This window comes from Synchiropus splendidus, chromosome 14 (genome assembly GCF_027744825.2).
Source record: "Synchiropus splendidus isolate RoL2022-P1 chromosome 14, RoL_Sspl_1.0, whole genome shotgun sequence".
Lineage (NCBI taxonomy): Eukaryota > Metazoa > Chordata > Actinopteri > Syngnathiformes > Callionymidae > Synchiropus > Synchiropus splendidus.
In genome coordinates, this window is record NC_071347.1 from 9,343,445 (window position 1) to 9,360,765 (window position 17,321).

A 17,321-nucleotide genomic window follows, 5' to 3' on the forward strand; every position below is an offset into this window, starting at 1 on the left:
AAAACCCTCAACACTTCCTGCTCGCCTCTGCAGTTTGACTCTGCGAAGCTTCCCCAACAAAGATGCTTGATGATTTATGAAGGTTCAGTGTGACTTTAATGAAGGAGTCTGGCATTTTCTCAACTTGTAAGTCGTCTGATTTTCGTTGTCCTAGGATCATTAACGCAGGGTGTCGTTCATCAACATGCATAAACGGGAGGGCTGCCATTATCTTGTTCAAAGACATGTCACATTGAAACTCATTTATGAGTTACGGGTCCCTGGAAAAACAGTCTCCAGCACAAGTGATTTTGCTATTTGTTGGCATTAACAAAGAAAAACTATGATCAACGTACAAGTCGAATACAGCGGCTGAAAGAGACCCATTAAGAGAGGGAGCATTTACATGGTAGTGTGTCATGATCCCTCAGTCAGGAATTGGAAATGCTGCTTCAAATGAATGAAGTCCTAATTTTCAGTCATAGTTTTACCCCTTGGAAAACGGTAAGATGCTTACAGTAGCTCTACCTAGGAGCACATTTCACATGACTTTAGGAGTCATGAGTTTAACCCAGAGCAAAAGTACTTAGATAAATCTTAAATTAATCTATATGAAACTAAGCAACACAACCAAATTTTCATTATATCAACAAACCATGATGATATTGTTGGCTCACAGCTAGAAGGAAATACTCTGGAGGACTGGAACCCAGAGTGAAAGCACTAAGGCCTTGCCTAAGAAGTTGTCAAAGCACTTTTATCGAGCAACAACACACCTTTTGTCACCACTTACATGAAAGTTGACTTATTTTAGCTCAGGGCTGTAAGAAAATATGGGTATGCTCAAATATCACTACACTTGATTGTGCGGTATTGTATCGATATTTTTGCTGAAACATGGCAATACTTCATTGTGTGATATTGCCTTGATATTTTAAGCCGGCTACATCAATATTTAATACATAGATACTTGGATATGCTGCTGCATTTGTGACATGTTTAACGTTTTCTTCATGTACGCTGGAGTTACTTTGTTGATCCTCCATGTGAACTCTAACTGAAAGTCCAGCTAGACTGACATCATAGGAATAAAGTTGTTTTCATGCACATAATATTGTACTGCATTATCAGATTTTGCCCCTTAAAATGCTGGTTCTTATTACTGAATCTTACACTATCGCAATATATCGCTGTGTATCACATCACCACTCCTGTATCAGCATACATATCATGCTATTCGTGGCCCTATTTTAGCTTTGTTTTATAAAGTCATGTTTTACATTTTATTTTAATATGTATTTTTATTTATTATTATTATCATTATTATTTTCAATACATGTGGAACATGAGCTGAAGCTGTTAGAAGTCAAATAAATACATTTGAATTAGTCGCGTGATCAACGTATCCTGATAATATTTCACTGAAATATGTTCAGAATCTTTCGAGTTATTTTGCTAGCAAACACGCTGCCTTCTCTGCAGAGATCTCAAGGCTACAGTTGCCATTATTTGCTCCTGCAATATGGTCCAGACTTTGGTCTGTTGATGTTGAAACATAATGATTCTTGTGATGGATCACTCGGGGGGTAGAAAATAATAAAATTAGGCCACAAACAAAAGCAATTGTAGTTTGTGATGTAATTTACACCCGAAGCCATGGCCTCTTCAGTATGCCTCCTCCATATGAAGCCTCACAGGCTTTCAGTTGTGATTGGCTGGGTGCCAGTCATGTGACCAGGCTGCCAATTCGCACTTCTGGAGCACCTCCGCGACGAGGGATCAATTAGTCAGCCCGGGCGTCTTCAATCAAAATATGGCTGGTGTGTGACATCAGCTTCAGGAGGAGGCGAGTTACAGCCGAGCGGAAACACCAACACAGCCACGCCTGGTTTAACACGCTGTGAAAGCAATTGACGTGGAGACAGACACGGGTCACTGGTTCAGGGGCTGCAACAGCACAAGCAATTCATTCCCACCCAATGAGGAACATATGCAAGTGAGTGGAGGGAGGCTAAGCATGATCTCATCTGCTACTGTGTGCAACGTCTCCGTGTAGATTTAGTTCCACCTTGTTAATGTTAATTCAAATATCAGTTTAATAGCACCATTGTTTCGCTCCAGTGTTTACTGCTCGCTAACAGACTGACAGCATGTTTGAGTTAGTCAAATAAAACAGTTTTCACTTGAATAAAAAAAAAGTTTCTCTGACTAAGAACACTGACATGACGTTTCCCTTTTGCTTCAATCATGTCAGAACTACTAAGAGCAGGTGACAAACTGTTAAGACGGAAAATGTATAATAGTTATTTGCTGTGAATTTGTGAAGAAATAATGCCAGGAACATCAGGATCTTGGTCTAAGTAAGTCTCATCGCTCACCAGAGCCGCAGCTCTTCATGGCCATTTTGAAGTGTGACATCAAGAGTTGCAGATCAAACAGTTCTGACCACATATCGGTCTATTGATAAATGGCGGTAGATGTGGATGTAGAACAAAGTAGATCTGTCTTGAATCATCTGTGGAGACCTAAAACCTAATTATAATTAGGATTTGTCATTGTTTTAGCAGCCGGACAAAGTAAAATGCAGCATACCATTGTTCCCATCATAGGTGTTTTTCATTTTTTGTGTTATAAATTGAAATTAAAAAGTACTACCAGGTTGTTTTGAATGTCACGAAGTGACTGTTACTCGCTCCTAGCAGTGAAAACATGACTGACAATCGTTCATAGCTCTTCCTGTGTTGGGCAACACTGGAAATAACATGCAGTGGGAGTGGGTTGTTGTTGTGCCTCTGCAGGTTGGTGAGGGATTGTATTCATTAAGTCTCAGTTCCAGCCCCCATCTGGTGGTTTGAATAGAGCGTCCTCAGAGGGGAGGGGGTGTACAGGGTAAAGCCCTCTCTCGGCACGTGCCTAAGCCGCTCCAGCCCGGCTCTCGTCTGGTTCTGATGACAGATCACAGAGGCGGAGGTTCCCCTCCCTCCAGCACACCTGAGCCCCTCTCTGAGGAGTGATGAGGGGACTCACAATAATGTCTTCATTTTATTTTACTAGCGATGACACGAGGAAAAGATGGATGCAGCAATTAAAGCAGATACCATGGTGCGTTTACTGACTCATTACAAGCTGTTTGCTCTCACTGAGATGCTTTCTTTGATAAGCTGATAAAGGCTTGATAATAATTCTGATAAACATCACAGTGATGTGGGTGAATGAGGGTGAAAAGGCACCTCACTTTAGTGTTTAAGATCAAATGATAACAATCGGACTGAAACAAGGTTTCTGTCATGTAAGATGCTCTCATCCTCTCAGCATCCACTGAGTGTGAGAGGAGAATTGAAGGGTGTGATTTTTCAGCCTGGGGAGGGGGAGGGGAGCAAGAAAAACATGATAGCTTTGTTCACATGGAACTCCAGTTCTGCAGAATAATTGGATCATTCATGATGTCATCATTACAGAGGAGGATAGTTGTTTTGTATCCAAGATGTAGAGTAGCAGTTTATGTCGCAGTATACTCAAATTGGATACATTTTATTCAGTTTATAATAAGTTTATAATAACTTGTCGCCCATCCCTATTTGAAGCAATATATACTTTATTTTACGATTAATTAATTACAACAAAAAATTAATTTAATTTATCAGTTGCTCTCCAGACAACAGGGAGCCTTTGTCAGTGCAGGAGTTCCTGGTCCTCAGATCACACTGATGCACAAGACACGTGGCAGCGAGGATGATAACAACAACAACAAACATGGAGGAATCCCTGAACAAAAGCAAACAAAAGCATCTGTTTGCTTTTCACTACACAATGACCAGGGTTTCCACTACTCTGAATGTACTTGAAATTCTCATAAAACTGAAATTCTGATACAGATATTTTCAAGACTTCAAAAGAGTTTAGTTTAAATAAGGTGATATAAAATCTTTACATTCTGATTTATTGTCAGACAGATGCAAAATAAACAATATTTTGTTGCTTAAATGTATGTATGGGTCCATCAGTTGATTCTTTAATATACCAAACCTGCTGTTGCAAGGATGGACTCCAGATTCCACAGGATATTCTGACTTCAAAACAGAGATATTAAATACTCTTACTATCAATGTGTCTTGTGGTGTATTGAGGTATAAGCATTGTTATTGAAACTGCGTGTGAGGGTATTTCATATATTTCTAAATGTACCACTGATGGCTGAGAGCAGCAGTAACATGTTATTTCGTGAGATTGAATTGAGGTGCCAAGCAGCAAATAAGGTTCTATTAACAGCGACGCGACAAGGCCTCCTTTTGTAAAGTAGTTTGCCCCGAGGAAATGTATTACTGAGGGGTACCATAAAATAGTAATTACTCCAAAGCTGCATTTAAATTCCTGCTCTGTAATTAGAGCGGCGTCATGAGCAGAGATTATTAATAAATGAGGGGCTATATTGAAGTGATGGCAGGATACATTTTGGACAGGAGAGAGAGGAGCAGGGGGCAGAATAATTGCATGCAGGCAGAGTCTCAGGGGAGGAGTGCAACCCTGTCATCAAACACTCATTCTGGCCGGCCTCATCCCATTACAGTCCCACAGGAGCCCAGCTGCACCTGCCCCACGCCCGGACTACCACTCAATCCCCTCCCGATCGCCCCGTCACGCCCGCGAAGCAGCAGGTCTGAGCGGGATTCACGTCTGTGAATGAAAGGTTGATGTGGGGTTGTGTCCAATTACCACGTGCTCTGTCAGCGGAGCAGCAGCCGTGACCGCCCTGGCTGTTGGCTGGAGACAACATGTCACACATGACTGGTGTCACCAGCATGTCTGCTGCCTAATTAACATGTGCGGCAAGAAGCAGCGAGTTAATGGCTTCCTTCATCGGCCGGACAGATTATCGGAGGAGAAACTGATTTATTGTTCCGGCTGCCGCGTGTGTCGACTGTTTCTAAAGATCAAATCCTCCAGTGCAGAATGACGCTACAACTGCTCTCAGCTCTCAGTCATGCAGCCGGCAGCTCTGCCTGTCGGCCCATCTAAGCCGCATCGCTAGCACGGTTTTCTGCTCTAAACATGGCCTCCGTATCAGTCACATTGAGACAGTGGGAATGCAAATCTGAGTGAAGTGGTGGGAGAGTGTTAACAGAGGGTTCAACCTGCCCGCAACCAGATCTAGTGACGTTGTTCCACACATACCTGTACTACAATTCTGAGGTCAGCATCCAGCCCCAATAGACATGGAGAGCATCTGGAGTTACACCCAATTCACTCTCCTTTCCGTTGGTCTTTACCATACTACAGGGGTGGCCAACCAGTCAGAGGCTAACAGCCACATTGTTTTTGCTGTGTTGCTGAAAAGAGCCACATCCTACTAATATGTAAGGCAGAAAAGCTCACCAGAACAGCTGGTCACGTGACTTAGCGGCAGTATAGAGGTTAAAGCACATCCTTGTATTTTTGAAATCCATACCGTGAGCCTCTTCGACATATCAAGGGGCAAAGATAGATATGTTTGCGCCATTCATTTTACTTCAATGCTTTGTTTGGTGGCTCATGCCACCAATAACGTGATGGATAAGTAAAAATAAGTATTTTGTCATTTTTTTAAGACAGCCAAATTACTTAAAATGAATGTCCTGACAAAAAAAGGTCCATGTCAAGTCATGTCAAATGTGTGTGCCTGACTGAGGCTTTGGAATTTGTAGTTAGTGGATGTCATCTGTCTGTTACATGAAGTAAGAGTGGCTCCCTCCAGAAATAACCAGAACATGTAACAGGGGTGGGTTGTAAAAGTGAGGGATGGACAATGGTTTTAATGTGAGAAATTCTTCTTTTTTTTTCTTTTATTACTTCATTTATTTATTTATTTATTTGACCTAAAGGAGAGTACCAAACCCATTTTAATAATTATATAAAGGGACATTGATGGTTATTGAGTATTTTGATTGATGTACATTTAAAAAAATAGAATTTTGAATTATTATGTTGGGAAGTAACTTGCCATGCTCTTATGGGCTTACATCTGCAATGACATAGAAACGTGAATGATGCACCAGACACTTTCAATGAACTATTTTGATCCCTCTTAATACATGATTTTGACACAATTTTCAGAGCTGGTGATGTGTGTGTTCAGAAATATTGTACTTTTTTACTTCTCAAAAGGGTGGCCAACAGTACCTGTTATTTGGCTCATAAATGGGCAGACCGTCTTGTTTTCGACTCATTGACCTAACTTTTTAAAAATATTGATTTACACAACTGATTAAATGGAGGTACATACCAGGGACTCAATTGATTTCCCTCCTAATCTGATTTAGCATGTACTTTGTCAATAAGTGAAGGTGCTAGATGTGACACTTGTGACCTCGGAGGGAGCGTGCAGATAGAAAAACGAGGTGTCGCAGAATAATTTTTATAGATTCCAACACCACGTTAAGCATTTGGCTTGACCCAGAAAATAAAATCAGAAGAGATTTCATGGATTTCTCCTGACTTCTCATCAAATGGAACCTTGAAGTGAAGGTCTGAGCCATTCCCCTTTTAAAAGATGCTGATCCCAGTTTGGATGTAAACATTCCTCTCTCCCTTTAGCAATTACCTGGCTACCAAGTCCAATATTTCTAGTGTGACTCCAGAGACCTCGTCCATTGATTTACTAATGAGAAACATGGAGGGAATGTGAGATGCAGCACATGGATTCGAGCAGGTGGTTAAATGCTTAGCTAGCCGAACACTGCCCTTCACCGAAGCGCCCTCACGAAGCACTGCTATCAATGACAAAAATGTGATTTTAAATAGATTTTTATATCAAATCATATTGGCGTTTTTATAAGCACTTCTTGACATCAACATACCTCTTCATTAAAACACAATATTTGTTGCCATAAAATCACATTTATCTGTTTACATAGACTTGAGGCACAAAGCCGTAATAGCATCTTTTGGTCATCTTACATTCTTAAATATTCATATATATATATAGAGATATTTTTAAAACATCCTTGCAAGAGTCATACAGCAAAAGTGTTTTCAATAGCAAACAAGGTCGGTGGAAGAGCCATCTATCAATGCATGTGGTCTACACAAAGATGCAACAATATCAAAGTGTCAAAGTGACAAAAGAACAACCCAGGAACACCAAAAGATCACGACACGTGGTTGTTCACACACACATTACTGCATTCCTCGCTGTCAAAATCTGCATCATGAGCACTAAAGCTGAAGTCTTGGGATACAAGTATTTCTTAAAAAAAGAAAAAATAAAGAAAAAATAAAGAAACAAACAAAAAAACACCCCGTAATGTTGATCATCACATGACTCTAAAACAATTACAGTTAGATACAGCAAGCCAGTGTTACGTTACAAAACAGAATGTGATGATCAGCAGCTGGTACACAGGATTTATTGCAGTGCACACCAAACATCAATACACTTCGTCTTTAAACAACCGCCTGTCGAACTTCTTTTTTTAATTTTTTTGATTTGTCTCACATCACAAGCAGAACCTGATTTCAAAAGTATATTACTGTGAATATTATTCATATGGCAGAGGATGCTTTTCTAGGAACAAAGCCGAGGGAAGCCTCTCGGGTGTGTGAGCGCAGGCGGCTGCATCTGAACACTGATCTGAGCAATTTCATGCAACAAACACACACACTGAAATCCTACAGGTCACTCACACTATTTTTGTCATGTATTGTTGGCCTCGCCGGAGAAGGAGACCTTTATTTTTTGCAAGCAGACATCTCCCTGAAAAGGTACTGTCCATGAAAAATATGGCCTTTTTAGATTTATGTTAAACACAGATCAACGACCCAAGTCCACAATAGTCTCACAGAAACAGTATACAGATATGTACAGTACATAAAACACACTTGTGGAACGGAACAGAATCTTGTTTGAGAATACTTGTACTAGTTTCAGTGCAATCAGAGTTGTATTTCAGAGAAAGGGAACCTAGACGTCGTGTCTATCTGTATATAGCTATGTATATATATATTTATATAGGAGTGTGTGCTGAACTGCGGTGTCATCTGGCTCATGTGGTTCAAGTAATTTCATGAGGTGTTGGTCTAACTACAACAAAGACCTGCAGTTGTCTTTCTCCATCTCTACTGTACGTCTACACAGGCTAATAAGGATTGTTCTGCTTTGCAATAGACTATTTATTTTAGAGACCATGTATCGTAGACACAGAATGATTTTTATCCGTCTATATTAATGCTCATTTGTGCAATCTGCTGGGGTCTAGGAGTACCCGCGCTCCGAGTACATTTTTCCGGCTGGTTCCTGGATGTACTCCTCCGTCTTGTCCCAGTCCTGCACCCAGCCGCCATTGAGCTGCGCTGTAGCACCGTAGCTTTTAGCCGGACCACCCATGGCACCGTAGCCCTGCGTGATGTCACCGGTCTCCTCTGCCAGCTCATCCTCGTCGATGAAGCCGCACTTCTCTTCGCTGGTCTCTTCCGGGTCGGCCCACGGCTGCTTCTCTCCGGAGGCGAAGATCCCATAAAACACCACTCCTCCATAGTGGACAAGGGAAGCGATGAGGAAGACGTACTGCCACTCTTCCCGAGTCTGGAGTCAGAAAAGACACAGAAAGAATTTTAGGGTCTTATTGTTCTTGCGTGTTTCCTGGAAAAACATTTTTATTTAGATGTTTGCTTTGTCAGGTATTACATGGCACATGACTACACCATTAGCATGTCGAAGGTTCCGCTTCCGAACGTGTTCCCTCACTAGCTGGTGCTGCTTCTGTTCTGATATCTCCTGATTGAAAACACCTGGGAAACCTTTCCGTGCGCAGAACCTGATTGGACTCCACTGATCACTGAAAAGCAACGTTACTTTGAGACGAAGGTTGGCTGGACTCCTGTTTCCAAGGGAATCAACAGCCACCTGGCAATGGAATCCAGTTTTAGCAAGCTTGAATACTTCAGTCTTTTCATGCATGACCCAGATTCCATGCCGTTTGAGGGAGTGGGGAACATGGCATGGCCACGAGTGACTTGTATGTAAATGATCCAAAGCATCTCAAACTCAAGCTGGTCATAAGGCAAACTACAGAGAACTAAAGTGCAATTCTCAAATCATGTTTCTGTATTAAATAAATAGATACATCGTGAACATTATCCACATGGCACACTATATTCTCTCGATGCTCTTCTTGGCTATTGTTTATCTCCACTTCCAGTGAATGACCCACATAAAAAAAAAAATCATTGGAATATAGTTGTAGTATTTGTATTTTTTAGGGGGTGTTGCATATTTATATTTTGAGTCACGCTTTTTCTGCAAATTGACATTACAAGGTGAATAAATGACAGACAGAAACTAGTAAACAAAAGAACAGAATCAGAGGTTCAAGGTAGTGACAGCCAACTCCAGGTATGGGATACGTTGGCCAAAGTGTCCAATGGGCTGGCTACGCCACAGTGTTACCATAACTTGCTCAAGATCATGATTTTCACAATAACTGCCTTGAAACATCTTATCTTACCTTGTTTTTGGTCATAGCGCCGACTATTAAAGGGCAGACCATCCCAGACAGAGTCCCCACACCATTGGATATGCCCATCAGGATGCTGGCGTAGCGAGGAGCGATGTCTAGATGGTTGACATTAAATCCTGCAACATAAACAGCAAACATTTCAGGGTGAATTTAAAGAGAATATAGCTGTCTTTTTTATCAATAATTCTGACACATACCTGATATTGCAAAGCCACTAAAGCCCACCGCCAGCACCAAGAAGGAAATGGCCATTCCTTTACTGTGGGAATAACCCACCACCAGCAGGAGAGTTGCCTCCATACCGAAGCCTGACACCATAAATTAAAATTAACAAAAGCACATGAAGACTTATCTGTATTTCTATAATCCTTTTCTGTGTTTAAGACTAACCTCCGCAGTTCATGATCTTCCGCACTGTTGTGGTGGACATGATGTTGTGAGTACGCAGGTAGTCCGCCAACTGTCCTCCCAGTGGCACGATGATGGTCATCACCAAGTGAGGCAGAGCCGATAAAATCCCCACCTGATAGAGCATCAAACACTTGTCTGAAGCCGAAGCGACAGCGCTAACTCTCCTGTCACAACAAGGATTTCATCCGAGAAATCTGTCCGTCTTTTGACCTCCTGACTTCTCTGAACAATTCATCTCCTGCTGTAATCACAGATCTCATCCTCAGCCTGAATTACAGCTGCCCACCCTGCCACACGTCACCCCCCTCCCTCACCAGCGAGAATGGAGAGAGCAAGATTAAAACGAAAGCAGATGAAATCCACAAACCCTACCCCATACTGTAATTCAGGAATTGCTCATAGTTATTCTATACCTCTCACTATTTTGAGCTCAATCTACAAATGCGGTCACATGAGGATGAAGAATGTCCCAGATACATAGGATGGGGGACCCCCTGGACAGACACCTGCTCACTTTGGACCATTTGTGGAAAAAGTGGAAAGTTGTAGCAAAGACAGAATCACTCTCGCTTCAATCTTAGCGAAAGGAATATGACAGCTTCATTTCTGAATCCCACTCCAGTGAACAGTCAAGAACAGCAGGGATGGTGAGATGCCACCAAATGTTGCTTACCTTGCTGATTTCAAATCCAAACACCTCCTCAAAGTACGCCGGCTGGCTGATGAGCAGCAGATAAAAAGTCCAGCTCCTGCAGAAGTTGGCCACGATGATTGCATAGACAGGCATGGAGGAGAAGAACTTCCTCCAGGGGGTTTTGAATTTCTGTCATCACAAAGTAGAAGCCTAGCTGTCACGGGAATGTATTGAATGTTTTCAACTGATATTATGAAGCAACTTACTTCCATGGCTCCCATGAGCTGGGCACTTTCGCCAATGCTCTCCTCAATGTAGCGACGCTCCTCGTCTGTGATGGTTGGGTGTTCAGCCGGGCTCTCGTAGGACACCAAGATCCAAAACATGTACCAGATCAACCCGAATGTGCCTGGGCAAGGAGTTTCATATAAGTAATGCCGTGATTGTGGATTTTTTTATTCTTGTTTAGCTAGCTCTTTTTAAACCGCTTACATCAGCCCCCAAAACATCTGTTGAATTAAAAAGTCAGTTCTGTCTTGGCTGATAACAAGTTGAGGACAATTGTTGGTGCTAGGCGTTATGCAGTTCACCCTGTATTCTATGACACAGAATTGTTGATTCTCTTGAAAGGTTTATTTGAAATGACATTTTAATTTTACAAACCAGGAAGTTATTTAACAAAAAATCTGACATAAAGTGGTACCTCGGTTCTCGACCACAATCCGTTCAAGACGGCTGTTCGAGAAAGCGATTTGTTCGAAATCTGAATCGATTTTTCCCATTACAATGAATGGAAAAAGAAATAATGCGTTCCAAGCCTTAAAATAGGCTTTTGTAGGAGTGAATGTAGAGTGTCTACTGCAGGTGCGCTGTTCCTCTATGTGTGTGGCCGCTGCATGTGAGATGGGTTGCCGAGTGAGTGACGTCTCTCCAGAAGTGAAGAGGTGCCCGGTGCGTGTCCAGCTCTGAATGTGCGCTTCTGTGCAGTTTGGCTGTGACAAAGTCATTAACCAAGTAACGCTCTGTCCCAGACTCGCCTCATCCCTGTCCCAGCTCCAGCCCACAACAGGACATCAAACCCAGGAGTGAGCGCTCCAGCCTCAGAGGTGTCGAGAGCTGGCACCTCCCCTGTGACACTCTACCATGGTCCAGTGTGGAGACAGGAAAGGTTTTACACCTCAATATGAAGAAAAAAATTATGTTTTTTCTGGCTTTTTTCGGGGGCATTCGAGTTCTGGATTTTCGTTCCAAATCCGAAGCAAAAAAAGTCAGTCTGGTTTTCATGAGATGATGGATGGATGGATGGATGGATAGATAGATGGACAGATTGATAGGGTTGCTTTTCTGGGTTACCAGTGACCAAAATAGCGGCATAAAAAGGGGCCATTGAGCCTGAGTGAATGTCAAGGGGGAACAGTGCAAGAAAGTGTTTATGACGAAAACAAAACCACTGTTAAAGAGAGATCTTGGTGTTAGCAACAGTGCCACCCAGTAAGTAAGATCACAGCAAATAATAAGATGCCTTTGAATAAAACTGACTTGATGGAGCGTTTTTTTGGGGACAGACGAAAGAATTCTGTCAATCTTTAAAGGGTCGCAACAGTACTTTCCATCTCGACTAGCGTGAGTTCGAAAATTTGATTTCTCACCGTAGACGTAAAAGACCGAGGACCAGCCGGTGTACTGGACTAGGATCCCAGCCAGCGGCATGGCGATCACAGCACCAGCGTAGGATCCTGAGCAGAAACACATGACTATATGAGGAAGCAGAATATGATCCTTGTTGCTGGATCAGTGTTGCCACAGTGTTTATCGACAGCAGAAATTTACATGCACTCTGGGAGCAATGCTTTGTAATTGGAAACGTATATTTCAAGCAAGTTTATGGTACATCAATGTTATTTATTTTGGCAGATTAATGTGAAGTACCACAGAAGGAGATGGTTGCCAGTCGACTTCTTTCCAGCGGTGGGGCCCACTTACTCCAGATCCCATGGCAGGCTGGATAAGTCACTCCCTGCACGCAGACAAATTGCATTTAAATTTGGCAAAGAAACATCCCCAACTGTATGCAACTATGTGTCAAGTTTTTGGATGTGTTTCACTTGTAGTTATTTCAGATTCTTTTAATCTACATGGGTTCTAGTCTATCTGGAACACACTTTTTTTTGCATGTAATATGATCTTTATGAGAAAATATTTTTAGCAATGCAGCGGTGGTGAATGGCAGTTCTTATAAACCACAAATATTCTAATTTTTCCAACTGTTTTTCCTGCAGACAAGCTAATTTCACATGGCTTTCCCATGTCACAACTGAAACAGAGATCAGAGAAGCCATATTTACTATGATATAGGATGACAGATGCGCTGGACAACTTGTAGTCAGCAGCAAACAAACTGGCACATGTTCCACCTGACCTTTTTAATGTGGACTAATCGAGGAAGTGTGTATCTTTCCAAATGCAAACGGACAGCAGCAACGCGGAAAAACACACAAAGAATTGCCTCCATTAAATCTTCATTACACACTAAGTGGCATACAATCAACTATTGATAGACATAAATTGCTCAGGCTTGCAGTGGGAGACACCCTGAAATGCTAATGTTTAATTTGCTGTAATAAGTGGATGGGTGCTGAACACTGGCGGTCCACTTTCTCTCTCCCTCCGCCTGTGTCTCGATGGCCATACACGGCACAGGAACCACAGTATGCAGCCAAACAAAATCACAAAAGATATATGACCTTCAGGCGGATAATAGCAAGCCCATCCATTTCTATTGAGCTACGGGATCCGCCTCCGTCAAGTGGTTTTTACTTCCTTTGTTTGAGAGCTTCTACTTGAACATGGAACAGATTGACCGGGTAAACCAATACTGCACACAAGCCGGACTATCCATGCTTATTTCTGTTTGTAAACAAACTAGCAAACTACAAACTGAGTTTAATAGTGACTTAATAGGCCTCTGTAAAACAACAAAACAACACAATAAAGATTAAATGTCAGAGTGGTTTGGCTGCAGGCTGATAATGAAGCGATATTTTGCAAGCATTTTAAAGGTCAAGATCTAATGTGCACTCAGTGTTTCCGTACCTCCACAAGGCCTTGCAATATCCTGACAAAGATGACGCAGCCGTAGTGGACTCGAGCAGCAGAGGGAATGAACATGTTCAGGGTGGACGTCAGAACAATTGCAGCCCCAAAAACTCTAGATAAGGGAGACAATGGATTATTTCTTATTGGACTTTTAGATGTGAAACACAATCCTCTCTGAATGCTGGCGGCTGGTGTTGGTCACGTGTGGCTGGGATGTGTAAGGAAGATCTAATTGAGTAATACACATTCATGCACACGCAGGCAGCAGGAGTCATCTGTGGGCTCAGCTGACTGACGTATTGTCTCCTCTGACTCTCTCTAGGAGGCTTGCAGAATGGAGCTCAGAAACGAAAGAGCTTTAATACGCCCTCACAGGATGCTCCTTTAATCAATTGACATTTATCAATAGATTATCCTCCATGTTGCTGATGCTATCACTGTCCACGTCATGCTACTGGCATTATTCAGGAAACACATGTGAGCCGGTTTTAGGCTGGTGTGGTTGCCATGCCTCTGAACATAAAGGATTAGACACGCTGGTCCCTCGGGAGCTCATTAACACGAGGAGGGACGCCTGCCGCCGTCAGCCAAATCCTTGGTTTTGTGCTCTATAGCCAGAGTATGAATATATTTAAATGGTGTGATTAATTTACCTGTTTGCAGCCAGCCTTGAGGAAATATACCCTCCAGGAATCTGAGTGACGATGTATCCCCAAAAGAAGGAGCCATGAATCATCCCAACTGTCTCCGGATCCCAGTTGAATTTAGCTTTCTTTTACACACACGCACAGAAAAAAAGAGAACAAAAGATGTCACGTAATATGCTTGAAATACAGATCTGCTTCGATAACAAGAGCTACATTTTTAAACCCCAATAATGGTAAGGAAAAACATTTTCAAGAGAGAAGCACAAGCTATTATAAGAAGTGTAGAATAATAGATGCTTGTTAAATAAATGCTTGTTAAAAGCATTGAATCCTCTAATGAATGCACTATTAAAATATTTTGCAAGCAATGAGAGTCACAACATTCAAGAATGTACCTGCAATGAAAATCCAAGTTCTACTTGTCGGTCTGCATCAAGTAATAATGAATTGTTATGTTTGGTGATGTCAACATTTTTGCTGAGGACGATTCTTACTTCCACTGTCACGAGAGCTGGGTTTACAACACCAACGTTGACTAACAGTTTATAACGTCGCTTTTTGACCATTTTTGAGTCCACACTGTTAGTCATCATCACATGTCCTGAGTTTTTCCTTCTTTTTTTTAGTGAACTTGTCTCGGATTGTGGCATTTGAATGGTCTAAATGTTTCATTGTTTTTCAAAATATTATTTCTTTTTTGTTAAGGGAGTCACTTTACGCTGTATTTTTGTCATGTACACATAATCTATTGTGGTATGTCATTTTGACAGCCACCAATTGGTGCTGATATGTTGGGTTTTTCACAGTTTTTGTGTCTATATTACTACTCGAAAAAACAAACAAACCAACATTCCATTGGCGGAAGTGGCGTATGACAGCGGCGGGAAGGTAAGAGCCGACACCCATCTAACGGCTAGTTTAAATTTGTAAATTGTTCTTCCTATACTTGTGGTTAAGTGGTTCGATTAAGTAGAATAAATGTATACTTTCTGTTCTGTCAAGGGACCCATCAGTGAGTTTTAAACGACCGCTGAGTCGAGCCCCTCCCGCGCGTACGTCTTCTATTCAGCCAATGAGGCAACTACAAAAATACGTCCCTGATATTTCACCGGGTCTTCAAAGGCTAACAATGAAGTCGATATGTGAGTTTTGCGTTTCCCACGCTTGTGTTACGGTCAACGGTGAGAGGGCAGCGATGACCACGGCTCCCTGCTCACCTCCAGGACGATGATCTTGCCGTTCTGGTGAACCGTGCGGTTGTTGACCATGCTGACAATGGCCACACCCAAGTTGCACCGGATGCCGAAAGAGATGCAGAAGCCGAGTCCGCTGAGCATGGCGATGATGTATCTGCGGGGCAGGCCGAAGCAGGTGCAGTCGCACAGAGGAGCGCGGCGCTCCTCCTCGCTCCTCGGTCTCCCATCCTCCGTCAGCTCGATGGCCTCACCTGTTTGCTGCTTCTTTTCCAGCCTCCTGCAGGCAAATCACCGCGTTGAGCAAACGCCACACTAAACTACACTCGGCCGGCAGCGGCAGCACCACTAGCTCGACATTTATAGTCTTTACTCGCACAGTAAGCGATGAGAAACGATTTATCATCACAGCCAATCTCTTCTTTGTGTCATCACTCTTTTATTTCAAAACTCTCGTGAGTGTATTGAAGGGGATGGTGGGGAATTGTGACCTTCATACCGCATTGCAGCACAGTCCGCACGACTACCGCTCGCATTTCCCCCTTTTCATTTTACATTCAACCAGCTCGAACAAAAATCTGGCGTTGAAGCTTGTGTTTTCCCCCCCGTGAATCGAAATGGAAGATTAATTCCAGAATCGGCTGAAACTGTGGAGGCCTCAAACGTCAGGCCTGGTTCTGCTTTATACCTTTTTTTTTTTCATCATTCGAGCAATAAAACGAGTAAAATTCATTAAAAAAAATAAAGAAGTGATAATAAAACACACCAAGGCCACATATGTGATCAGAATAAAATGCAAATTTCAAGCTCGTTTGATTTAAATGTATTCATTTTTTGACAGACATCAATTGAATGCGTTTTTCAATCCCTTATTCTTGTTTTTCATTTAGGGTCTGAAGGGTTTTTGCATCTCTTTCAGATTATCTGAAGAATTTATGAAGTCGATTGTTGTGAAGTCCATCGATCTTGAATTAATACAGATGGATACATACGGTAATAGATATCCTCCGACCTTGTGTCACGACTCGCTCTGTTTCATTAATAATTAAAAACACCCACAACTGTGTGTAGAGGGGGTTCATCCCCGGGGAAATATCCCATCCTTAAATATTCGAGCCACTTGTCCTTCATAAAAAAAAAAAAATCACGCTGCATTCATTTGTATTGAATGATTGATTGCTCTTCAGCGCTCACATATAAAGGATTTTTTTTTTGTTAAAGGTGCGATTTTATAGCTTTAAATAAAAGCATAATGGTCGTGACTTACCTGTACAGCTTTCCCAGGGCCTTGCCCGCAATTTGTTTGAGCCCCTCTTTAGATGTGGGGATTGCCTTTTCCTGGCCCTGCTCCATTTCCATATTTAATATTTAATAATCCTACGATACTATAAGAAATGGAAGTGCGGCAATAAAGAGCATATTGTTGAGATATATATCCGAAAACTGTTCCTCTTCTCCAAATGGGGAAAAAAAGCGGGTGATGTCCTGTGAAGATGAAGAGAAAACCCGTTCAGTCTGAAAGAGCTGATTCCACAGTCCAAAAAATGCAGGCAAATAAATCCGTTTCTGTCCTGCGCAATGTTAATCCACGCACTGCCATGTTCAGATCCACTGGGTGATGAAAGGAAAACACCATGAATGGGGAATTTTAGAGTTGATTTTCTTTGGAGTAAGGTGAGAGGGTGTGCTGAAGGGAAAAGTCCATCCGGCGGCGGTGTGGTCTGCTGCGGTCTATCTGAGGTGAAGATCTCCGGAGGAGACTCCAGCACCGCGGACAGCTCTCCACCTGTCAGCAGCTCCGCCCCTTCTCTCTCACACTCACCAGCGCTCATTCAATTATCACATCACGGGAACGGGAAACACTCGCAGC

The 17,321-nt window shown here is 42.3% G+C and overlaps 1 protein-coding gene across 1 annotated transcript; it reads right to left on the reverse strand.

The window, feature by feature from the left end:
- Window positions 1–7,205: 7,205 nt before the first annotated feature.
- Window positions 7,206–17,292, reverse strand: slc17a6a (solute carrier family 17 member 6a). Its single transcript, XM_053886515.1, has 12 exons — window positions 16,719–17,292; window positions 15,476–15,731; window positions 14,265–14,383; window positions 13,609–13,723; window positions 12,445–12,532; window positions 12,165–12,251; window positions 10,782–10,924; window positions 10,555–10,704; window positions 9,861–9,993; window positions 9,668–9,778; window positions 9,459–9,586; window positions 7,206–8,536 (listed from the first exon to the last, which is right to left on the reverse strand). The coding sequence occupies exons 1-12, from the start codon at window positions 16,808–16,810 to the stop codon at window positions 8,207–8,209; spliced, it is 1,752 nt and encodes a 583-aa protein (XP_053742490.1). The 5' UTR covers window positions 16,811–17,292; the 3' UTR covers window positions 7,206–8,206.
- Between the last annotated feature and the right edge of the window lie 29 nt (window positions 17,293–17,321).